We start from the raw sequence: 24,397 nt of genomic DNA, 5'->3' as shown, positions 1-24,397 counted from the left end.
GTGTGTGTGTGTGTGTGTGTGTGTGTGTGTGTGTGTGTGTGTGTGTGAGAGAGAGAGAGAGAGTGTGTGTGTGTGTGTCTGTGTGTGTGTGTGTGTGTGGAGGAGGGGGGCTGTGAGGTACAGAGAGCTGGAAGACCTGGCCCTAGACTCCAGCAATGTTTCACTTGGGGATCTTAGACATCAGTACCTCCCCTTCCTTGCTTCTTAGGCATCTTACCACTCCTCTGGGAAGGAGCTATCTGTGGTACTGAACCTACTGGAAATAGGTCTTTATAAAGACTACCATAGAGGAACCCCTTCTACAATGAAAGGGCAAAGCAACCTGGGATGAAGGATCCATACGCCTTGGAGCTCAAGAAGCACTGAGAGCACCCCAGTACATGCTGTGTATGAATTCAAACCCCTTCTCTCAGAGCAGCCCCAGGCCCCCTAGATAATATAACAGCCTGAAAGATGGCTATACCCTTTGACCCAGTAATCTCTCTTCCGAGACTTATCTGAATAAAATAACTTCAAACATGCCCTACATTTATGTGGAAAGATATTCATTTTAGTAGTGTTCATAAAAATTAAAAATTTAATGCGTCTTACATGTCAAATAATAGGGGACTATTTAAATAGGAGCTATGATATAGACCTACAGTGGAATACCAAATGGCCATTAGAATTACGTTATTGAGGATTATTTAGTGGTTCTGGAAAATTCCCATGATAGAATGTTAAGTGAAAAAAATCAAGAAAACTCTACTGGACTTGGTGTGCTTACAAGCCTCTAAGAATCAGGCATAGATAAAAGATCGGAAGGGAGGAAAGACATTAAAATTTTTAAATTATTTCTGCAGGAGATAGAATTATAGATGATTATCATTTTCTTCTATAAGCTTTTCTAATTTTCCCATTTTTTTAATTAATTAATTTATTTACTTTTGGCTGCAGTGGGTCTTCGTTGCTGCACGTGGGCTTTTTTTTTTTAGTTGCGGTGAGCGGGGGCTACTCTTCATTGCCGTGCACGGGCCTCTCATTGCGGTGGCCTCTCTCATCGTGGAGCACCGGCTCTAGGTGCGCGGGCTCTAGAGCACAGGCTCAGTAGTTGTGGCGCACGGGCCTAGCTGCTCTGCAGCATGTGGGATCTTCCCGAACCAGGGCTCAAACCCATGTCCCCTGCATTGGCAGGTGGATTCCTAACCACTGCGCCACCAGGGAAGCCCCCCATATTTTCTACAATAAACATGCATAAAAGTTTAGCCCCCTTGGCTGATATCCCCTGACTGGAGGGCACATGGGCTGTGGAGGTCATCCCGAGCTGATCTGTCTGGCTTGGGGCTACAGTTAGGAGGCTTCCAAGGCTTCTGCCAGAAGATGACCTCACATTTTAAGCCAGCCAGCTCAGGGGCTCACCCACATGCTGCCAGCTTGCACAGTCTCGGCTCCCAGGGGTAATGGGTCAGTTGGGAGGGATGGCCTGGATTTTGAGGGGTAGTTGCAAGAGGCATGAACTCTGACAGTTACCCTCTGCCCGGTGCTCCCGCCTACCAGTTTCGGGGTCACACTGGTGTTCACAGGGGTCCAGGAGCCGCCGGGCACAAAGGTCCATGGCCCAGGGCCCACTGGAGTTCTGCTGAGAGAAGAGAACCACTTGGGCAGGGTTCAGCCAGTCGCTGGCATCCAGCTGGCTCCCCTCCAGCAAGATGAAGCGGCTCCCTGCAGGGGGAGAGAGAGGAGGCATGCTCGTGTGTGCCCACAGCACACACACACATTACTGAAGACAGGCTGAGCGATGCTCTGCAGATTAGCCCCCACCCGAGGTCATTACTTCTACCAATCCTGGCCCGCCACGAGCCACAGAGCAAGGGATCAGCGGATGGAGACTCGGCCAACACTTGGATCTCCCGCCATATCATCCCCTGCTGCCTTGTCCCATCCCATGTCTACTAGTGTGGACCCAAGGGATACAGGGACAGAGCAGCTCTGTGATGGCCGTGGCACGGCTCCATCAGACCCTGGCAGTCGTCCAAGGAACGGAGACCTGCTGCCTGTCTTCAGTTGCCATGAAAATAAATAGCAGGCCCTCTAACACTCCAGACAGTCCCCACCTGTTTTCAGCCTTACGGCAACCAAGAGAACAGACATTAACAAGTCAATTAGGTGCTCTGGGCTTAACTAATTCAGGGACTCTCAGAATGTATATTATTCCCTCATTATATCAGGGTCCCCCTGGATGAAAGTAAATTATTGCTTCAGAGTTCTAGGCTCATAGCAAGTTACTGCAATTAGGAATTTCTCACCAGGCATATCAAACGGAAACGTGGCTAACGCTTAAACATTCTACTACTCCACTTAGCTTTTCCCCATTCAAAGGCTAAGAGAATCTTGGTGTCTATGTACCTATAGCCAGTATGCCCTGCATTTATCCACAAAGACAGGTGCTTAATTAAAAACAAACAGAAATGGGAAATGGGCATAGAAAGGAGGAGGTGATCTGTTCTTTTTTTTTTTTTTTTAACCTGCTTTCTGATTTCATCAGTGGACGATCTAACTTTGTCCTAAGTCTTTCTTATCCAGGTTTATTTTTTCCTCACTAATAGGTAACAGGGCTCCCTGGCTTGTCTATATTTTCCCTGCCTACCCTGAAACATTCTTCTCGGGGGAGGGGCAGAGGTGGCATCCTCAGAGGTGGACTTACCATCAGCGATCAGGTGCTCGGGGACGTGCAGGGTGATTTTGACAACGAGAGGGCAGCTGACGTGAGAGGAACACACAAGACCGATCACGCAGCTGGTGATGCTGATCAATGTCAAGGTGGTCTTATTCACAGGACTTCGGGGAGAGCCCACTGAAAATAAGGCAAAAGCAAGACACTTGATGGGAAAAATCTTGGTAGTGAAGGGCCATCTCGGCCTTTTGCTGCCCAACCTGGAAAACAGGGGAGGCAGCTGGCAAACCCAGCCCAGGTGGGAAATGTGTCTAGTGCGTGAGCTCATTGGCTTTCACCCTCATGGAACACCATGTCATCGCCTGGTGTCAGAGGGGACTGGGCCACTGGTGGTCCTCAGAGTCAACAATGGTCAGCTGTGAGCAAGTCTTCTGCATGCCTCCTGGTCCAGGTCACAAGAGAAATCATAAAGGAGGGCACTGTCCCCCTCTACTCGCCTGGCAGGGCTCCAACCTCTTGCTCAAGGGTGGTGGGAATGCTTTTATCCTACGCTGGAACTCCCTGCACTTCCCATGGCTTTCCACAGAGGGCGCTCTCACCAACCAGCTTCTCCACTCCTGGGGTTCAAACTACCTCTCACCTACTCTGTGGGTGAGAGTCCAGGGCTTGGAAGGAGGAAAACAAGGAACGTCTGCTCTATACAAGTAGAAGATATTGTCACACCAGAAGGCTCTCCCCAGTCCTGCAGTCCTTGGGGTAAGGTTATAAATGGAAGCTTAGGGAGAAAATATGAAAGCTGAGGGATAAGAAACACTTCCAAGTAGCTGGGGACAGGGCTAAGAAGGGAGGTTTTGGGGGTGTTTGTTTGGTTTTGGTGGAGAGGATAAAATGGTAGTAAGAAGAGGGACCTTTCACATGGAAACAGAACAGATGTGGGAAAGCAAGAAAGCAAAGCAAGCTGCCGACAAAACGTATGAATACTTTGGAATTTTCTTACAGTCTGTGTTAATATTTATTATTGATAGCAATGAAAGGCATCTATTATGGCTGGCAACGTGCTAAGTGTTTTACATACACTATTTTAAAGATTTGCTTCCTTACAATAAATCTATGAGTCTGTACAGTAACTACCCACTTCATAGATACGGAAAATAAGTCTCAAAGAGATTAACCTTATAGTGATAGTTAACACTTATGAGTAAGTGTAATTACCTGTCAGGCACCTTACACCTGACATATCAGGTGTCTTACGTGTCTCACACCTGGGCATATCATTTAACGATGACAGCATGATGAGGCAGCTCCCACAGAAACCGTGCGTTAGGGAGGCTATAGGGGCATGTCCAGGGTCAAGCAGCTACTAAGGAGGGGAGCTGGAATCAACACACAGATCCAGTGAGGCTACAGCCCCTAGACAATTCACTATTCAATCTCTGGGTCCAGTGGAGTCTTTGCAATTGCCGTTCTCAGGAACACGGGAAAAGATGTGGTCTATGGCTGCACACATCTTTTCTGCGAGCAGGTCCCCTGAGTGGGTGTGTTGGCAATAGCTGGGAGGGAGTGATTGCAGGGTGGCAGGTGGCCTCTGGATCCCCTGTCCCTTGCTACCTGGAGATTTTCTATTCATGTTAGTACCCTTTCAACACGGAGTCTATTTCCCACACTTACACATTTCTTCCTCCAGCCCATACCAGGCCTGAGCAGCGCCCAGATCCGCCACCTGAACGGCCCTCAGGCACTCAAATGCGATATCCAAAACTGGGCTCTTCACCCTCCTTCCAACCCTGCTCCCCCTACCATTTCCACTGCCCAGCGAATGGCACCGCCTTCTACTTGGTTCCTCAGGCCCCCACATGCCATCATGTCTATCTCTTCCCTCTTTTTCATAAGTCACCCCCACCCCCCACCAATGCCATTAAATCTTTTTTCATTTTGTGCCCCAAATTTCTCTTGCTCCATCCTCTGCATCCCTACCTTGGTCTATCATCTCACCCCTGGACTATGGCAACAGCCATCCACCCAGTCTCCCTGCCTCAACTTCCCCCTGCTCTCACCTATCCTCCACGCTGCCTTAGAGGGATCGTTCACGAAGCAGAGCAGACCAGGGCTTTGCTCTTTAAAAAACCCTCAATGACTCCAACTGAAGTGTCAGGTCTAAGTCCTTCAGTCAAGGAAGATCTCCTGATCTTCCAGCCTTATTTCCGAAGCAGACCACAGGCTGCCCCAGAAGCTTTATTCTAGTAAACTATTTCCTGCTCTCTGACTAGACAATTATTGTTTATGTCCCTGTGACTCTGTTTATGTCCCTGTGACTCTGCACATACTATTTCCTCCTCCACAGAATGCCATTTTGTCACCTTGTCAGCCTGGTATACACCTACTCTTCAAGTCTCAGCTCAAACAATATCTCCCTGTAAACACTTCCCTGAAACCTTCAAGAACCGATTCTCACTCATTCCTTGCTGTTCCTCCCGCCCTTGTGCACCCTGCTGTTACAGCCCTTCTCACACAGTGTAGTCACTGTTTACAGGCACTTGCTCTCCTGTGATGGCAAAATGACTTGCTGCTCTGCCTCTTATCTCTCTGGTCCTTCTGCATCATCAACCCATCATCCAGAATCTCTACCTGACTTCAAAATTTCCAGTGGTCCCCTTTGACCTACAGAACCAAGTGCAAACCCATTAACATCGTGCGTGCACTCGTCCTCTAGCCTGTTATCCAGCCCCATCCCTCCTATCCCTGTGTGCCTACATATTCAAATCCTGGATTACAACTACCACATTGAACTCCTTTTACTTGCTTGAAAATGCCATGTTCTTTTGTGCCTTCAAGGCTTTGTATCTGCTTTTTTCCTCTACTGAAATGCCCTTCCCCTAGATCTTCCTCTTTCAAGAAATTCTACGCATTGTATATAATCCAAGTCTAATTATTTTCTCCCTTTTTGCCTCCTTTTGCTGCCAGGTAGAATTAACTGTTCTCTCCTCTGAGTACTCATTTTACTTTATTTATATTATTAAATTAAGTCTTATCACTGTGCCATGTTTTCATGTTTCTACTACTGATCACAAAGCCTGACCCATGACAGGTGGGTTATAAAATTTCCTGCTGGCCTGACTGATGTATCCCGTTCAATTCAACAAACACTGGCAAGCATCTATTATAGGCAAAATCCCTCACTAGGCACTTTGGAAAAATAAATTAGACATGCCCATCCGTAAGAAGCTTACAGTCTAGTTAAAAGCAATAAACAGTTGATGCACTAGGAGAACTTGGTATTTAAAAGTAACAATTTTATGTTGCAAAGGAACTCATTCTAATTCATTACTATAGATTTTCTTACACGGGATTTTATTAAAGCAGAGCCCACCCTGCTTTGCTGTGGCCTAGGGTGGATGGGCCTAGGACGACTCTCTGCTGTATATAAATATGTAATGAGCATCAAGAGTCACCTCAGGGATACTGGGGCACCAGACATTAGGCAACCCAGAGCCCCACTGATCTCTTGAGAAAAGTGGTGGGAAGAACTTCTGTACTGAGTGCTCTCAGAACTGGAAGAACTGGACAGAACTCACAGCCTGCAGAACTGGAACTGAGGAATTAACATGGCTTCCTTCAATCTCTGGGAAGAATTCCTCAGTATGTCAAGAACTCGGATGGAGGTGGGAGAGAGCCAAAAGGTAGGTGTCTTTTGGGGGCGGCACTGGTTGATTATTGGCTGGGGAAAATGTTATTGACTATCACACAAGATGACATCACTCAAATATCCTCCATTGTATCTCGAGGGGCCCCTGTCTAAAATTCTTTAAGATGAAGTGCTGTAGAAACCCAAGGCTGCACTGTGGAGAGTTCTAACAGCAACACAATAGAGATCTCATAGTGCCTTGCCAATCACCAAAAAGGCACATTTTAATATAATTAAGCCCTATGCGTGAGGTATTGTTAACCCATTTAATATGTGAGGAAACTGAGGCTCAGAGAAGTTGTCTTTATCCAGTATCACACAGCAAGTAAACGCTGAAGCTTTTTTGGTGCCTGAACACAGACCTCCCTCAGTAACGATGGTGAGACCACAAAGTCATAGGCACTGGTAGCCACAGCTGCAATAGCCATGCCTGAAGCCACTGAACATCAGGGTGGAGAGTCACAGACCATGGCTGCGTGAAAGGACAACTCTATCAACACTGAGAAGAATGAACAAACCAACCTGGGCCCTGCTAGGAGAAGGGAGGGGACTTGGGCCCTGGGAGTCCTGTGATTCTGCTGGGCAGGGGATTAAAGGTCAAAAACCACTACACATGTTTTTCAGGCCACAGATCGTTCCTCAACTACCCCACCCCCCAAGCTCTGCCTCACTCAATCCCAGGATGGCTGGGTAAGCGAGGGTAAATATACTGTCCATTTTTTCACATATAACACACTTTATCAACTTTATTTCCTGTGTCTAAACAGCAAAATATGACTCCCGAGGCTTCCAGAAGGAATTGAGAGTCTTCTGACCAAGAAATAGCCTTTCAAACAACTTGGAAACTTGTTTGAGAGTGCCATTATCTGGGAGAGATGATTCTCTGAAATTTTCCACTCTAGGCTCTTCTTTCTTCCTTAGGAGGAAACACCAAGTTTGGTCCAAGAATTCTTCCTGCGGGCACTGGCTTTGGTCCACAGAGCCCCCTCCCTGACCCAGCACCTCTGTAGCTCCCTGCCTTCCCCGCCCCATGGCCCCTCTCACCCCACTTTGCCCCTCTATCCTTCCTACCTCTACTGCGCCTTCGGCTCCGCGAGGGGTCAGTGTAAAAGGTCAGCTGGGGGTCATTTTCTGCCTCTGTGCTAGAATCCCCTTCAGGGTTCAGGAAGGCGGAACCAGCTGTAATGAAAACACAAGGGCAAAAACAAGTGTCTTCAGTTTTGTCTTCATGACACCAAATCACTGGGCAAGTTCAAGGGGAAAACACGAGCAGGGTGACTGACAATCTGGGAGGAGTAGCCACAGGGATTGGAGCTTCCTGATACACAGATTTATTGGAGAAGGAGACCTCGATATGACAGCCATCACTAGAGCCCTACATCCACCCAGCCCATGCTCCTACTGAGGAGAGCCACCTGCCAGAGAGGACCATCGTGGACGGTACGTGGAAAAGGAAGAAAGGGAAATTTCCCTCATTACACGTCATGATTCTGGTTGATAGAGGCTGGAATTATGTCCTAAGGGGCATATGTATGTCTTAATGTCTATATTGTATTTTTTAACTGGTTCTAGGATTAATATATATTCAATGTGAAAAAGAGAGAAAAGAATAAACAAAAGACCCCCACATGTTTAAAAGGAACAACGCTGATGTCCTCTAAATCCTCCAAGTCAGAGAAAGACTCTGTTAACATTTGATGAATACACTCTCCATCTTTTTCCTGATACAGAAGCAGATAAAGGTTTTTTAAGTTCCCCTTAAAAATGGCATTCTGCTGTACCTTCTATTTTATAACCTCATTTTTCCCCATTGAATAGATGGGTGGGCAACTTTCCATATGAACAAATATAGATCTATAGTATCATCTTAAGCCACTGGACGGGAGACAGATGTGCAGGTAGTTAAGCAATTCCCCATTGATGGACATTTAAGCTACTTCCAATTTTTTGCTCTTTTAAACAGTGTTGGGATGAACAGCCTTTTACACACATCTTTGCATACTTGTTCAATTATTATTTACTAAGGATAAATTCTCATTGCTAAAATTACTTGGTCAAAAGGTGTGTATACATTTAAATTTGTTGGTTAAGTAACACACAACAGGCCTGTAGAAAGACTGCGACCAAACACAGCCCCTCTAGCGATGCCTGAGAGTGGGGGGTCAAGGATATTAACGGCCCTGCCTCTGCTGGTATTAAGGAAGCCACCTTCAAGCCCTAACACCAGACGCGGGTACCTCTTGCTTTGTTGTTGATCCTCTTTCTCTGGCTACTGGAGGTGTGAGAAAGCAGAGTGGCCTGCTGGTGGTTGGAGTCCACGGGGCTGGTAGCAATGATGTTATCTTTATACTTGTTCATCAGCGACAGCTTGGCATTGTCGCTTCCTGTATAAGGAAAGGCCAAGGCAGAAACTTTAAAAGGCCAAAGAAAGTGAGAGCAAGGAAATCTGCATGAACCAAGTACATGGGGTTTCACAGAAACTTAAATATGAAAGCTTTAAAGTGAGACACTGGCAGAGACTGAAATGCTTCTTTTTGATTTCTAGGGGACTACAGAGTTATGAGAGAAGGGGTGAAGAAAGGAAATCCAATTCAACCAATTCTGTATTGATAGGGTCACCACGTGTGGCCGTTCGGTGAGATACAGACTGCAGATTTCTTTCCTTTGGTCAGCACAGAGTTTCACAGAAATTTGAATTTGAGCGCATTCAGGCGGAACCTGCCCCCTCTCTTTCATCCCAGTCTGCTCCGTTCCCTGTTGTTGACATCCAGCTCTCTCACATATTTGTGCTATCTGCCTACTCCCTGAGTCTCTAATCATATGGCTACTTGGTGGGCTTAGCACTATGGCAGGTGCTATGGAATACATGAGATATTGAAGACACATCCCCTAGTCTCAAGGAATGTCTAGACTTTAAACCTTATTAAGACATGCCTAGTCATAGGATCTTCTCTAGATAACAAGCAGAATGGAAACCTCTATGATGTGATTTCAAGCCCCACAGAAAGTCCACATATCTTAAGCAATATTCAGTTTCAAAAATGTCTTCTTCAAAGATAATTGGGCAGTTCCTTGAAGGATCATTGTCTTGGGGTTTTATCTACAGATAGTTGTTATTTATAGAAGTATGAGAGATAGGCTATAAATGAAAAGTACAGTCATTTCCTCTCTGCATTTTACCGACTCTGGTCTTGTTCAGCCACATTAGATCCAAGTCTCTTCCACCCAGTGTCTCATAGATGCACAAAGCATCTGAGGTCAAACAGTTTGATCGTATTCCTTTATTTTCTTTGAAGAAGTACATCCCTTGTAAAGACCACAGAGGTATGGGCAACACAACACAACTAAAACACCCCAGGCCAAAGTGTCAGGAATCATAGAAAAGAAAGATACCTCTGTCCCCTCCACTTCAATGGAAAATTAAATTGCCCGCACAAACATACCATATACAAAAATGTCACACACACACGCTGATCTTTTCTGCTACATCCCTATTTTCCCGAGCATTGCTCATTATATATGAAAAAGCCTCTAACCCACTCTTCTGTTGGATGTAAAAGTACCTCTACTTCCAGTGCAAAGTGGAAGTGGAGAGGGATCCAAGTTACCCTTGTTCTTCTGATTTCGTATATTAGAAAATGGCTCCCATCATCTCAGGAAAATGCTTACGCTTCTTGCCCACCTGGGAAAGGGCACTGGCACATCCCATTATGTATGACAACCAGCCATGAAATTAGAAAACAGCTGTTCCCTACCCACTCTCTAGTGCCCTGAGACAAGGACCGAGGCACCCACCTGGCGTGAGGTCCATCCCTGCCTTCTCGTTGCAGCCCTGCAGGGAGTCGAGGGTGCGGGTAACCTGGCTGGCAAAGTCCTCCCCTCCGTTCATGCACTCCCTCTGCAGGTGGTGGCGCAGGTCAGTGATGTCGTACTCGTAGCCATCCAGGATGGGTGTCTCCCGGATGCTCAGGGTGCCGCTGGAGTTGTGGCCCTGCACGCGGGCATTGCGCAGACTCTCCCGCCCATGCCCGCCGATCAGCACAGAAGGAATGTAGTGAATCTCATTGGCAGCCTCAGCGCTGGCACTCTTCTGGGGCTGGGGGACCCGGCGGCGCTTGCACCAGCGCCGGCGAGTGTACAGGATCATCACGAGGCACAAGATGGACAGCAACAGCGCTATCATGCCACCCTAGGAAGAGAGGACAGCAGGTGGATGCAGGAAGATGGGTGAGCTCATCCCACCAAGGGGTCTCACCCCTCCCGCTGTTACCATCCATCACTCACCCATTAATTCATTCATTCACTTAGGTGCAGTAAGTGCTTATAGCAAGCATCACTCAGCAGTAAAGGGACAGTGTGCTGTGATCGGTGATCAGGGTGAAAGAAAAATGGAACTGGGATGATTAGTGCATCATTTCAAGTGATCCACGGCTGCTTCTGGCTTAGCAAACAATTTGAAGAAGAAAGAAGTCTTTGTGATTGTGTGTGTGTGTGTGTGTAATTTCAGCTGCAGAAATAAGAGAGAGGGTTTTTTAAGGCAGATCTGCTATATGTAAAGCTGGTTTCAGGCCAATTTTTAGCAGTGGGATGGCATCTGGTTTCTTCCTCTTTCATATCTTAAAATCAATCATATATAGATTCTAACTCTGCCTCCACCAACCATCAGCAAGTCCTATAAATTCGAGACCTCAGATTCTGTATAAGAGAGAAGATACTACAGATTCCTCATCTGTATAATGGAAAAGATACCACTTACCCTCACAGGGCAGTGTAAGTACTAAGTTAGGTAACTATGTAACACATCTAATAGATTGTATCACAGGGAGTCAAGGCTGTCAGCCTAACCTTAAATGTCTCCATCAGAGTAACTGCCCGAGCAGGAGAAAACCAGAGACCCATCCGAAGAGAAGTTTACATCCGTCAGGAACTTACAACCAAGTGTGCAGAGAAATCTCATCATTTGAACATGACTTTTGGGGTTACTGCTGCTTTAGGAGACAGCCTTCTCCCACTCACACAGTCCTGAGTGATGTTCCCATTCTTGCTAAGCTCAAGAGAAGGGACTGAGACCCATGTTGTCCTGGACTCAGGCTGGCAGCGGAGTTTCCTTCTGAACCTTCTGGTGCTCCAAGGCCATCCTCTGAGGCCATTACTTAAAAGCCTGAACACAACTAAGCTGCCCGTCAGAGATGAGGATGCAGTGCTCAGCGAGGCTGAATGCCTCGCCTTAACGTGTGCCCAGGGCAGTGTTTCGAGGGAAGGGCTTACAAGCCCATTGCTGCACAGCACTCAGTGGGCATAAATCTTCCCCTGCACAGTCTGTATTCACTCCCTTTATGTTGGTCAATACCTCTTGAAACCTATTTCATTAGGTGGGCATGTGCCAAATGGTTCTGCTCTCAATCTTGGGCTACAATCACTGTCACCCCATCATATAGGCTAGAGGTGAAAACCCTCTATTAATTCCCAGGGGCTCGCCCACACAAGGCTGGGTCAAGATGACTCCCTTGAGTATATTAGAGGGGGCTTTTTCCAGTCTCATAATAATTATATCTTAGATTTATAAAGTTCCGCTCCCTGTAAATTTTCCCATTTATCCTCCCTCTCCCACCATCACTGTGAGCACGTGCACACGCACTCACACACAGGATGCTGCTGCTTTCCAACAGGCAGCTCAGAGGAGCTGAGACAAGAAGTAACCGAGTCAGCTGTCAAGTGACCTGTCATGTCGGGTGGCTTTTTGGAGACATACACTGGCCTCCAGGTTTTCAAATTTTTCTTTTATCCGCATAACCCTTTCTCCTGGTGAAATCTCTCAAGCAAGTACAGAGAAAGCATGAATATGAAGCTGCTCAGGTTACAGTGGGGGTGGGAGTCCAGAGCCAAGCATTCTAGGTCCCTGATAAGTGCCGCCCCTGCCGTCCATGGTCCCTCCCTCCTGGCCGCCCTGCAGATGTGCACAGAGAGTCCCTGGGGCACCTCAACAGGGCAGACCTGAGCCCTGCACCCGTTTGCTGAGAATGAGTGCTTGAGTCCAACCCAGTGGTTTTTCGGCAGACCCTTTATCTCAGAGTCAGACCCACTAACTTTCCTTCATCCCAAACTGAAACTGCAAAAAAGGTAATTAAGCCACACAGAAAGAATAACTTCCCGAGCCAGGGAAGATGTCAGACATTGAATTAGGCAAGTGAAAGCTCGAGGTAATTTTATTCCCTAAAGAGCTGTAAGGGGAGCATAAACATCCATCTCCCGGGAATGGTTTAAGCACCATCCTTCCTGCTCAGAGAGAGGTCTTCAGGCGCCCCTTCCACTCTTCCTTTCTGATTCTCCTTCAGTTGCTCACAACGGGGTTGTGATAAGATCCAGGCCATAGGTTCATGCCCCTTATTACACAGGAATAAAGCAACGACAGTGGTCTGTTAATGGGGCTTTTACTTTGTATCAGACATTTGCCCCAAATGCTCTACACTCCGAGAGGTAGGGTCAACTATTTCCCCATTTCACATTTGAAAAGGCTAGGGCACAGAGGCCGAATAACTTGTCCAAGGTCACACAGCAAATGAATCCTAGGACTGGAATGGGGCCAAAATGACTCCCACTCCAGAGCCTACCTTCTTAACTACTAGGCTGCAGTCACCCCGAGTGAGCTTCGCTCACTGGAGACATATACACCCTGGCATCTATCTCATGAATTTTAAAAGGATAGAGTAGGAGAATATGGGTAATTCCACCTGAATCCATCCTCACCTTTCGAAGGAAAAAGAGAAACTACTCAAAGTGCACATCTAGCTGACAAAGAGACACTATCGTAAACAAAGGACCTTGCACCAAGCACCCACTCAAGCGTCCTACTCAAGGTTAGTAGGCAGGGCAAAGACAGCAGATGCATTTCAAGGTCTCTGTGCTAAAATAAGACTGTGCCTCACACACCACTACATGCCTGGAGGATACCATTAGACTCTCAGTTTAGTTGAATTTCGACAGAGAAATCTGTGTTCCCTCTCAACTGTGAGATCCAGTGAAAATCTTTAGACTCAGCCCCTCCTCTTCTGAAGAAATGAAGGCCCAGAGAAACTACAAAACTAGACAGTGTAGAACCGGTTCTACACCCAGATCCTCTTCCACTGCTCTTTTCAGGGTACGGTTTTGTTAGGGTCATCTGAAGTCCCCTTTACCATGTAGGGGCGTAGACACTCAATTAGCAATATTTTATGCTAATTTTTTTAAAAAAATAACAACTCATAGGGAGCTAGAATACAAGTTTTTGTTTGGCTAAGCCAGTTCATTTAGCAGCTCTTATTGCTTTAGCAAAACATTCCCTCTGCTTAGAGTCACTGACTCCAGACGATCTCAGTTTTTTAATAATCAGTTACCAATAATGAGCTCCAGCCATCAGGTGAAACAGCACAGGCATATGAAGAAACATTCTCAGGCACTCAAACTGTGGAATAGTCTCTCTGCTTCTATAACCCAAAATGACGGCAGATGTCACAACACTTTGTTATGACTTACTAGTTGTGGACTACTATCGAAATAATAATATACATAAGTTATATGATATTAATTTGTAATATTATTTAATAATAATAATATGTTATAATAATAATTTGTAAAATCACTACACACAAATACCTCTGGACTGCTTATCTGCTCTATCCAGTGAGGAGGGAGTAGGTAGGGGAACTTTATGTATAGGGCCTCCACTATACTGGGAAAAGGCATGGGTGTAGCGACTTTGATAATGTTCCGTCTATGGTGAGGACTCAAATCCAGTGCTCAAATTCGATTGCTTTTGCATTCCTGTGATAAACCACTGTTCTTTGATGTTACCATTACTTTTAACCCTTCTACTTCCATTGGAGATTTTAAGCAGTTCCAGTGAACTCACAGAGGCTCTAGGATTTTTCTTTCAAATAACCTAATGAAACCAAGAGGTGGCCGATGAATGGAAAGAAAGCCTAGGCCAAGAAGGGCTAGGAGCTTCCTAATAATCAAGTGAAAAGAGCAAGGCGAGTTCTTGTCTGACAAAAGAAAATTTGTTGGTAAACTTATAGTTGCCAAAGGGGAAAGGGGGGGAGTGATAAGTTAAGAGTTTGGGATTAGCAGATACAAACTACTATATATAAAACAGATAAACAACAAGGTCCTACTGTATAGCATAGGGAACTATATTCAATATCTTATAATAACCTATAATGGGAGAGAATCTGAAATAATATATACTCAACTGAATCTCTTTACTACACCTGAAACTAACACAACATTGTAAACCAACTATATTTAATAAAAAAAAAAGAAAAGAAAGTTTGTTGGAAGGAACAAACTTCCTCTAAGCATTCAACCCCATTCAAATAGACTTCCACCTGGCATGTGAACGTGAGCATACTGACAAACGCAGTGGGCAATGTGATCTCCCAGGCTTTACAGAAGTGCACAGGAGTTCTTCCTACACCTACACCTTGCTTTGAGCTTCTGCATTACCCTAGCTGCGTTCAGAGTATGTGCTTCATTTATGTGTTAACTTGAATTTTTATGGCAAAACAAAACAAACAGAAAACCCATTAAGGTACATCTGGACCCAAGTGAGAAGTAACAAAATGCAAACTTTGAACATTAATAAAATAACACTGACAGCAAGACATGTAATTTTTTGCTCTTTATTCATCTTTTCATGAGTTTTCTGATTATTCTATTTATTTTCGTCAAAACTGTTAAAATTTTTGTATCTACAAGTATGTTTGGGGTATATGAAATCTCCACATCTATTAATAAGATGCTTGCAAAAAGTGGTATTTAAAAATATTTTTTTCTTTAAAAAAATCAATAAATCATTTCTGCTGGCTTTAACAGAGATCAAACAAATGAAATCAGCTTTTATTTTCTCATGAAACTGACATTTTGGGCACTTACCTGAGAGAGTAGTATGAGGTTTGTCAGATAATTTGCAGATTTTGTAATATTTATGTAACAATGTTTTATATAGCACTGATGGTGATTGTTCAGGGATAGAAAGTTCTAGGCAGATTTCCCTTTTATGCTCATCCCAGTCATGCAGGCCAACCACAAGACTGCCTCATTATCTGACCTGTGTGTTCATCCTGGGTCTGGGTCATTCCTCACTCCCTTAGCTAACCCTTACTTGTCCTTTGAAGTCAGTTCAGTGACATAACCTCAGCCAATTCTTCCCTATATCACTGAACCACCCATAGAACCCTTCCACATAACTAACCACAAGTACTTTTATCTCTGATTTACTTGTTCATCTCATCTACTAGATTATAGACTTCATGAGAGCAGAGGATGCTAAGTTCCAGGGTCAATCCTAGTAGTGCCTTCCATGAAGTTAAGTGTTCAACAACTGTGGAAGGAAGGGTGGAAAGAAGGGAGGGAGGAAAGGAGGGAGGGCGGGAGGGGGGGAGGAAAAGAGGAAGGGAGGGAGGGAGGGAAGAAGGGGAGGTCAACTTTGAGTATCTTTCAATATGGACATCATCTGTGTGCCTGCAGGCAAAGCTTATATGTCAGTTGCTTACGTGACTCATCCATTTGATTCATGACTCAATCATTCAACAGATATTTACTCACTTTAGAGAGGCATTTTTCTTATGGTCACTGTTGTGCAGATACTGCAGTGAATAATAAAGGAATAGGTCCTGATCTCATGGGGTTTACCTTTGAGTTAGAGAAAATAATCTCTATAATTTGGTTTTTAAAGGTAAACATAGGCACAAAAGGAAGATAAAAACAGATCACAAGGACTGGAAATAGCCTGCCATAACTTTTCTTATAACAGAAGAAACTGTGATAGGTAAAGATATTTGGACTGGAGGTTATACTCTAGGTATAACCTATAACGTCAGGGGCCAGTAAAACCCTTCCATTATCCCAAATCATTGCCATATGATCGGTAAATCCCAACAAAAAGAATCCAGATTTATCAAATTTCACCAAAGTTTAGGGAGTCACCTGGGTTTTGCGAACCCTTGGCAGAGAAGCGGAAAAGCTGAGATTATGTTTCTGGCTACCATCTGTCAAGTGGCTGCAGACAATCAATCAACTCACATTTCAAAGCTTAGCTCTGCCCTAGGAGTAACCAGAAGAGTGAATCTGAGACATAATTAATTATCCCTCAAGGCACTGGACACACTGAATTCAAATTCTATTCCTAAAGGAATTAAATGGTGGTTAAAAACTAAGAATAAAACACACGAGTTTGGTGGCCTGTCACCTATTTTTCCCCAATAACAAAGCCCAAAGGTCTAGGGCAAATGCCCTGTCTCACATATGACAGTGATCATTTCTCTCTCTCTCCAGCTTTCAGAGAAGGCAGACCAAGAGGAGAAAAACTGTGTAAGCCCATATGGCAATGCTGCTCACTTTCTAATCTAGATCCAAATATCCCAGGGGTAGGGAATGGATGAGGTGAATAGATGATTTTCAAGGTCCCATCCAATCCTACGTTTCTCTGAGCCCCGTGGAAAACTGTAGTAAGTTTCTAATAGCATGTAGGTCACCCATAAAATAGCAGAGCTAACCGGAACAACTCTGTGCAAGTTGCACAGCCTCTATGAACCTACCCCAGGCCTTCATCTATCAAATGAAGTGATTAAAAGAAATGCACTGACTCTTCCAAATTGGAAACTTCCTGATTATAACACTGATACCTGTCAAACTGGAAACAGCTCTCAACTGGTAAACTAATTATGGAAAAAATATTTGTGAGCTCTGCTTGCCCAGTAATGCCAGCAACTACAGACCAAGGAACTGATCCTTCAGAGGCAGGCTATCAACTCCAGCTTAGCCAACGCAGCCCTGATAAGCAGACCCACCTGCTTCCCCAAAGGCACAATAGGCCTCGGAAATCAGAAGATGTCATTGAAATTGTATTAACACATTCTTGACCTTGAGGATCCTTTTACTGCCAGGAGTCCCTAAACTAGAAGAGAAAGCCCCTTGGTTTGCTCTTCTGGCAAATTCTCTTTTCTGTGGTGGCTGGTGAATAGAAATCCATTATCCTCTGCCCATCTCCTTCCCAGATGGAAGACAAAAGCTACAGGTTAAGCCTATTAAGTAGTGGGTGCAATTTATAAATTATTAGGAACACTACCTCCCCTTGGGGGTTTGCTGATGTCTTTAATCGTGTGGAAATGCTTTCCAGTTGCCACAGGCCACCATGCTGATTAAGAGGCTTCAACATTCCTCTGGGGCTTCTGACGTGAATTGCACATCCCACTGGCAGGGGACAGACCTGCCCTGCCTGGTTAGCCTCTCACTGGAGCCTGCTGCCATGAGATGCTTCAGAACCCCATCCCCACCCTTCTAAGTCCAAATATCCAAAGCGTAGGGAAGACACAGGATGTCCCCACAAGATCTCTCATTAAAATGCCATTTGGGGGGTAAAGATAGGGACCAGGCAACCTTCCATATATAAGCAAGAGAAAAACTCTAAGATCAAGAGTTCCCTACGTTAGGCAGTTTGACATCAGAGGGCCCTCCCAACCCAAGGAGGCTATGAGCATGAAGTTCTTCTCAAGAGGAAACTCAACTTTATAGCTTTTAATTTTTTTTTTATTTTCCCAGGTCTAAAAGTTTTGATTCTGTTAGGTTTGATCACTGTCTTTCTTCTTTAATCTGGGAAGTTTGTCTTCAACTTCTCTGTGAGGCTTCAGGAGTTTCAGCTAATGAGAGCCTGAAGCTCTGCAGGGAAAGTGGCTAGAGTCTAGCATGCTGGAGCCAGCCTGGGCTATTTCAAGTTGTCCTCTTTCAGGTTCTTTTTATAGAGCTGCTTTTTTAGTTCTTGGGATTTTTCTTACCTCTGAGGCTTGACTTTGCTGTCCCAAAGTAAAAGCAAGGGAGTACATTTGTGCATAAGGAGCTCAGAGCTCTCTGATCACTAGTACCTTGGGGAACCTGCCGTTTGCCTTAATGAGAAGGCTGAGGTCGAGTGGAGCTGGACGAAGCAGGGTGACAGAAGCAGCTTGCCACGGCTGGCTTTTCCGGGCCCAAGGCTACCCTACTGGATCCCCTAATTCCAAAGACTGGCCTAGATTGTTGCAGAGTGAGAGAGCCGTGAGGAATCAGGCAACAGAGGCAAAGCTGAGGTCCTCCACTCCCTCTAGATGTAGACTTAGAAAATTTTTGAGAGATGCTCCTGCTTAGTCAGACATTATGGATGGGACCGCAATCAGTACTACGTTAAGAGGCTGGCCCCACGTGTGACCCATCGTGTGGGTATGTGCGTGCATGCACGTGCACAAATGTGTACATTGTGCATGACAGGCAGGCTGGGAGATAAACGGGTCCACTCGGAAGCAAAAGCACGCCAGGTCACTGTCTCAGCAACCCATGGGCAGAGCTGCGTGAGACAGGCTCCCTCCACGGACCATGTGCACCAGCCCTTCAGAACTTCACAAGCCAAGCATGAAGCCAATAAATAAATATCTCCAGCTGGATAATGCTCCATGCCTATTCTTGGCCACGTTATTTTCCCCCTTTCCTCTTTGTTTTTATGCAGTAGGTGATCTCAATGAAGTAAAATAATAACAATAATCTGCTCCATTAGGACCAAGCATTAAGGGAATTATTGAACCAAGTAACAGAAGAGGCAGCTGGCACGGTATATGCTAATGACCATTAGACTTTAACCCTCTTTCTCTCTGAACATAATGGAGTTGTTAAACCCTCTTCCTCCCAGCTCCCCAAACGTCAGGTAGCCCAGCCCAAGGGGAAGAGAGGAGGTCTCAGAGACCTAACAGCTCTGTGGGCAGCAGCTGGCGCTGAGCAAATGAAAACCAACTGAGGGCAGACATTGTGCAGGACCCCTGTGGGGATTCCAATGACCTGTGGAAATTCCAATGACTTCAGATGAAAAAAGTTGGGAATAAAACGGAGAAAGTGTCAAGATGTCAAGATTTCCCTGATTTGGGCACATATTCATCAATATCTCTCTCTGAACCAGGTCTTTTTTTTTTTTTAAAGGTCTTTTTTCCTCCCCAGCTAAAAACTGAGATGAACCTTTAAAGGCTGCATAATCCAGGAGATGCCTGCGAGGGGACAGGTAGAAGGCCCTTCACATAGGTGCAGGCCTTGACCATATTTTTGTCCCACAAACAGAGGTCCAACTTTATCATTATGATTGCCATGAGGTCTGCTGTGGCAGGGTCTAGTCAAGTATTCAGAAGCCCTGCCAGGGTTTTCTTTCACAGTAGACCCTCCAATGGCACAGTGTCTGTATTGGGAGAGGTGACAATCCTACAGAGCTGACGGTTAGCTTTGCAAAGATTTCAGAGGCTACATACCACTACAAAAGCATTTCTCAGCTCCTATAGCAATCCCATTACATATGCTTAATTCCTCCCCTGAATTCTTGCCTCATTCTGCAATTCTACACACACAGTCTTATTCCTATAGTATCGGCACAATGGAAGAGAAATAATAACTACCATTTGTAAAGTCTATACCGTGTGCCAAACACAGTGAATGGTGAACTACCATTATCATTTTATTTAATCCTACCAATAAATATAAGTAGTAGGAATTACCATTTCCATTTTTTAGGTGAGGAAACAGGAGATCAGGGGGGCTACATAATTTGCTCAAACAAAGACCCAACCACTGATCTTATGACCTTGTTGAGTAGAAAGGAACCCACCACTGTAGCCTGGGCTGCAATTCCCCAACTTCCCATCTTCTCCAAATTAAGCCCTGGTGGTCTTGCTCCTATATCTAACTCTTAGGGTTATGCAAGTAAGGATTCTCAAATGTCTACACTCAATACTGTCTTCACTGCCTGCCCCAGATGCCCCCAGTCTTCTTCAATTAAGCTGATCAGTTAATGTAATCACTGGGTTGACCAAGTGCATAATTTTAAGCAATAATTTAATTGTGCCAAGGGCGGCCAGACTTACTGGGCGGTCGTTTCGACATGGGAAGAGAAAACTTATGGAGATATCTGTTCTTGGGTGGATGTTTTCTAAGTGAAATCAAATGCCTTTAGGGTCAACAGGCACAGATGCTCAACTATCTCCTTGAGAATAGCCTGCCACACTTGCACATAAACTCAGGTCTCTTTGCTGCCTGTAAGCCCTTGTTCTGGGGTCAGAGCCCTAAGAGGAACACTAGATGTGTTCCATAATACAACAACACATGTAGAAGATAGGCTGGGGAGAAAATGTGGGACTTGAACACTTTCAGGGAAATTAGAACCTGCATCAGTCAGGTCACCCAAAAGACTGCTGGCCAACAGATTTGGAGAAGGTAGGAGAACCCCTGCAGGTCATGTTTTGCATTAGGGCCCTAACAATGATAGTGGTCACTCCCAATGCAAGTCATTTAATGCTGATCAAATACAGAGGTTAGCAAAACTCTTATTCATGGCTTTCTGCTCATAAAGCTCTTCTAACCTGTAACTTATTTGACCCACCTTGCTAAGGAGAATAACGGGCATCCATGGTCACATCTCTTGTAACACTCAAGCTGTGACTCAATCTTGGCACCAAGTAATATGCATAATAGAGCTGAAGAATTGTAGCAAAGGAACAGGCAAGGGAATTAAGGACTGGGGGAGACGCTGACCTACGAACACAATTAGTGTTTCACATGCTAAGATTCCCTCCAAGCCCCTCACTCCTTGCCAGCAAGCTTTGTCTGACACCAAAGAGGGGAGTGGGAGGGAAGATTGACAGTCAAGAGTCTGCTCTTGGGCCATACACTAAGTGCTGTGGCTCTTGTTTCTCCCTGTTAAAAAAAAAAATTATTACAATTCAATTTTTCTCTGGAACTAATCAAGCACAAAATCTGGAGAAGAGGCCCTCTTTGTGACGGCAATCTCCGAGCAAGACACTGACGTTCTCATTAGGGCAGGAGGCTTCATTAAACCACCGGTTCCAACATCAGCAGCATGTTGTCTTCGGCTAATTACATTTTCCCTGGCAAAGTCATTGTACAAGTCTTCAAATCCTTCCCATCATTAATTTAAAACACATGCACACACAACAACTCCCTGCCTCCTCCCTCGCTGGCCTCCCACCCACCCGTCTCTGCGTGCTGTCAGCTTTGTTCTTCTGGTTTTCCAGGACTTCTTTCTTATATCGGGGCTTTGGAGGGGGAGGTGATGAGGTGAAGTAGAGAACCTGTCACCTGTAAGCTTGATTTCTTCACTAGCTGACCACGGCTCCCTTTGTTCCCGGCCAGATGTTAGTTATACATCCCAGGACCTTGGATGCAAGCCCAGTGCTTGCCCGCAAAGACGGGCCAGAGCAAAGGGAAGCTGGAAGTTAGACCCAGCTCTGCCCCATCCCACCCATGGAAAGTGACAAAAGGCCTAACTCTGCTATTGTTTTGATTTACTGATCAACGGCTTGATCACGCAGAGTGCATCCACAGGTCAGCCTGATCTGGCCAGAGACGCTCACATGATACAAAGACAGTCGGGGGTTTGCGCTTCCAAGACAACTGAATGAGGCAGACATCATCCCCCCAGCAAATGCATAATCCTGTTCCAGGGGCAGGTATGTTTTCCTGACCTCGTGGAAGTTGTTCCCAGCCAGCCTGCAACATCATTACGACTTAGTGCAGATCATGGCGTCCACGAGGTTTCACTTTTCTACTTTTTGATAGGAGTGATTTAGTTTTTTTTCTAATCTTCACATTCAGTTCAACTGTAAGGGAGAGAGGGGCAGAGAGAGAACAGGATAGGGTGACAGGGTTGTCTATGCCCATCTCTGCGCCTCTGCCCTCTCCCTTCCCCGACACGTCCTTCCTCACCCTCCTCCTACCTCAGTTCTTCACACCCTTATAAGTCCCAGCATAAGTTCCCCTCCTTCCTGAAACCTACTTTGATTACTCCAATTCTCAGATATGGCATTCGCTCCCAATTTTTAAAGCATATAAGAGCTTTTCTTAATTAATCTTTAATCCCTGATTCTGCTGTTTCCCATATCATAGCTCTGACTAGACTTGCAGGCAGAGACCATGGCTTTAAAACTTTCTCCAGTCACAGCCTTAATGGAGGGCCCAGCGCAGAACTGACCCACTGCAAATAGCTCACTGCTTGATTAATTACAGGGAGGCACATTCAGCTGGCTTGGCAAAGCTGATAAAGCACAAATAGCACGATATCTACACTGTCGGCTCAGAATTAAGGCTTCCATCTGGAAGCCCTCTTCGCTCTCCTCAGCTGGCTCCTTGGCCAACCCTGAGGTGCTCCCTTGGCTGTAGAGCCTCCCAGGAAGGAGTCAGCTACAGTAGGGGGGCTGCTTCCTCACCCCAAGGGAGTGAGGAATGGAAGGTCCATGCTACAGACCCACCAACCAGAGGATATTAGCTGTGTTTTCAGAAAGCGTGATGGCTTCTCACCTACGCAACTTCATTCTAGCTTGTATCTTTCTGTACCATTAGCAAGCCATTGTGAGATGGCAGAGGGCTCGTTTAAGCTGACAGAGATGCTTTTCTAGTAAAACGAACTGACCTGTGATCTGACTGTTCTTGTGTCCTCCACAGAGCTCTGCATGAATACAGTCTCATCATCAGAGATGTCAAAGACATTTGTTATCACATTTTAAAACATCGGTTTAGCACCTAATTATAAGAAGAACGATATATGTGTTTTACAAAAAGAATAGTGTAAAAAAGTCCCTTTTCTTAGAAACTAAAGCCTTGATTTTTGTTTTTATTAATATAAGCATTATTTGTATTTATGTGTGTATATATTTACATTTGTATGTCTAGTTCTGCAGAGTGACTGCAGGTAGGATGGAGAAGTTCTCGTTCACTCCATTCTGTAGTTGGAGAAATTAAATCTGGCTTAGCAAGAGGGCCAAACACTGTCAGGACCAACAATGTGAACAGTTTTCTCTGCCACCACACCACGACAAATGCGGGCTGTACCCTGGGGAGATCCCACAGGCACACCGAGGGTTTGATGTACTCCCAGCACCAGCACCAGCACCAGCACCAGCCACTCCATTTTTTTCTCTCTCAGTCAAGAAGCCGTACCAGAATACAAGTTGAGTGAGAATGACCTTATTACAGGTCATTTATAACACTGACTCCACTCTAATGGAATAAAAGGAAACCAGTCACAAATTTCAGCACTTTACCTATGATTAGTATCAGATTCACTTGGCACACTTTACAATTGATGGGGTCACGGCACTGTGGCTGCAAACTGCAGAGGTATGAACACAGCCACTGAGGACAGGGAAAAAACAAAAAAACCCAGATTTTTTTATTCCTGGGAGCCTGGCTTTTCCCAGAAGTCTGGGTCAGGGACTGTCGAGTCTGCAGGTCCTGGGAGAGGCCTCTTCATTGTATAACACCAGGTGGTACCACCTCGGTCCTCATGTCATGCCATGTAATACACTCACTGCTGAAGTTCTCACTCTGAAGATCTTTCACAGTGATTTTGCTTAGTGTCAATTAAACCAAATTTTAATACAGATATATATAGAGAGATGGCCTTGTGACCTGGCCAGCTCTGGTGCGTGTGTCAGTCTTCCCTAAGTTCCCTTTCCACGACTATGCAGAGAGAGGAAGAGAGGTGAGGGTTTAGCGGAGAGAAAGGGACCCCAACGACCAGAGAGGAGCCCTGAGCAGAACATTCCACCAAAGGCCTTGCAACACAGAGGAAGCGGCCCTGACTGAGCACTTGGGCCCCAGTCCCAGCAGTGCCACTCACCAATCATTCGGCCCTTTGGCCTCTTTGAGCCTCAGCTTTCTATGGTGGCAGACTTGCTCGGCCTTCCCCACAGGGTCGTCTGTTCATTCCCAGAGTCTCTTTCGGCCAGGCCCTTGGCTGGGATACAGAGATACACGATCCCTCCTAGCTAGGAGATCACACTCAGTGAAGGCAGGCCCCTGCAGGGATGAGGGCTAGGGCAGGAATATGCACCAGAGCGTGCACTGGCAGGCACCCACCCTAGAGGGAGGGGGCCCAGGGATGCCTCCTAGGCAAAGTCATGGACTAATTTTTTTTTTTTTTTTTTTTTTGCAGTACGCAGGCCTCTCACTGTTGTGGCCTCTCATGTTGCGGAGCACAGGCTCTGGACGTGCAGGCTCAGTGGCCA

The 24,397-nt window shown here is 45.6% G+C and overlaps 1 protein-coding gene across 3 annotated transcripts in view; it reads right to left on the bottom strand.

Moving 5' to 3' along the window:
• ASTN1 (astrotactin 1) overlaps positions 1 to 24,397 on the bottom strand; it is a 323,626-nt gene that overhangs the window by 159,857 nt on the left and 139,372 nt on the right. For 2 of the 3 annotated variants that reach the window (XM_029231191.1, XM_029231192.1), the window contains exons 3-7: positions 10,131 to 10,524; positions 8,573 to 8,719; positions 7,407 to 7,514; positions 2,684 to 2,833; positions 1,534 to 1,701 (exon numbers count right to left, since the gene is read on the bottom strand). In XM_029231191.1, the coding sequence (XP_029087024.1) occupies positions 1,534 to 1,701; positions 2,684 to 2,833; positions 7,407 to 7,514; positions 8,573 to 8,719; positions 10,131 to 10,524 (967 nt within the window). Of the gene's footprint in view, positions 1 to 1,509; positions 1,702 to 2,683; positions 2,834 to 7,406; positions 7,515 to 8,572; positions 8,720 to 10,130; positions 10,525 to 24,397 lie in introns of all 3 variants that reach the window. The other variant, XM_029231190.1, reaches the window with a different exon arrangement.

Source organism: Monodon monoceros, unplaced genomic scaffold (assembly GCF_005190385.1).
Source record: "Monodon monoceros isolate NGI ecotype Baffin Bay Population unplaced genomic scaffold, NGI_Narwhal_1 Super_Scaffold_18, whole genome shotgun sequence".
NCBI lineage: Eukaryota > Metazoa > Chordata > Mammalia > Artiodactyla > Monodontidae > Monodon > Monodon monoceros.
The sequence above is the reverse complement of the archived record's forward strand: the minus strand, read 5'-3'. Positions and strand labels throughout refer to the sequence as shown.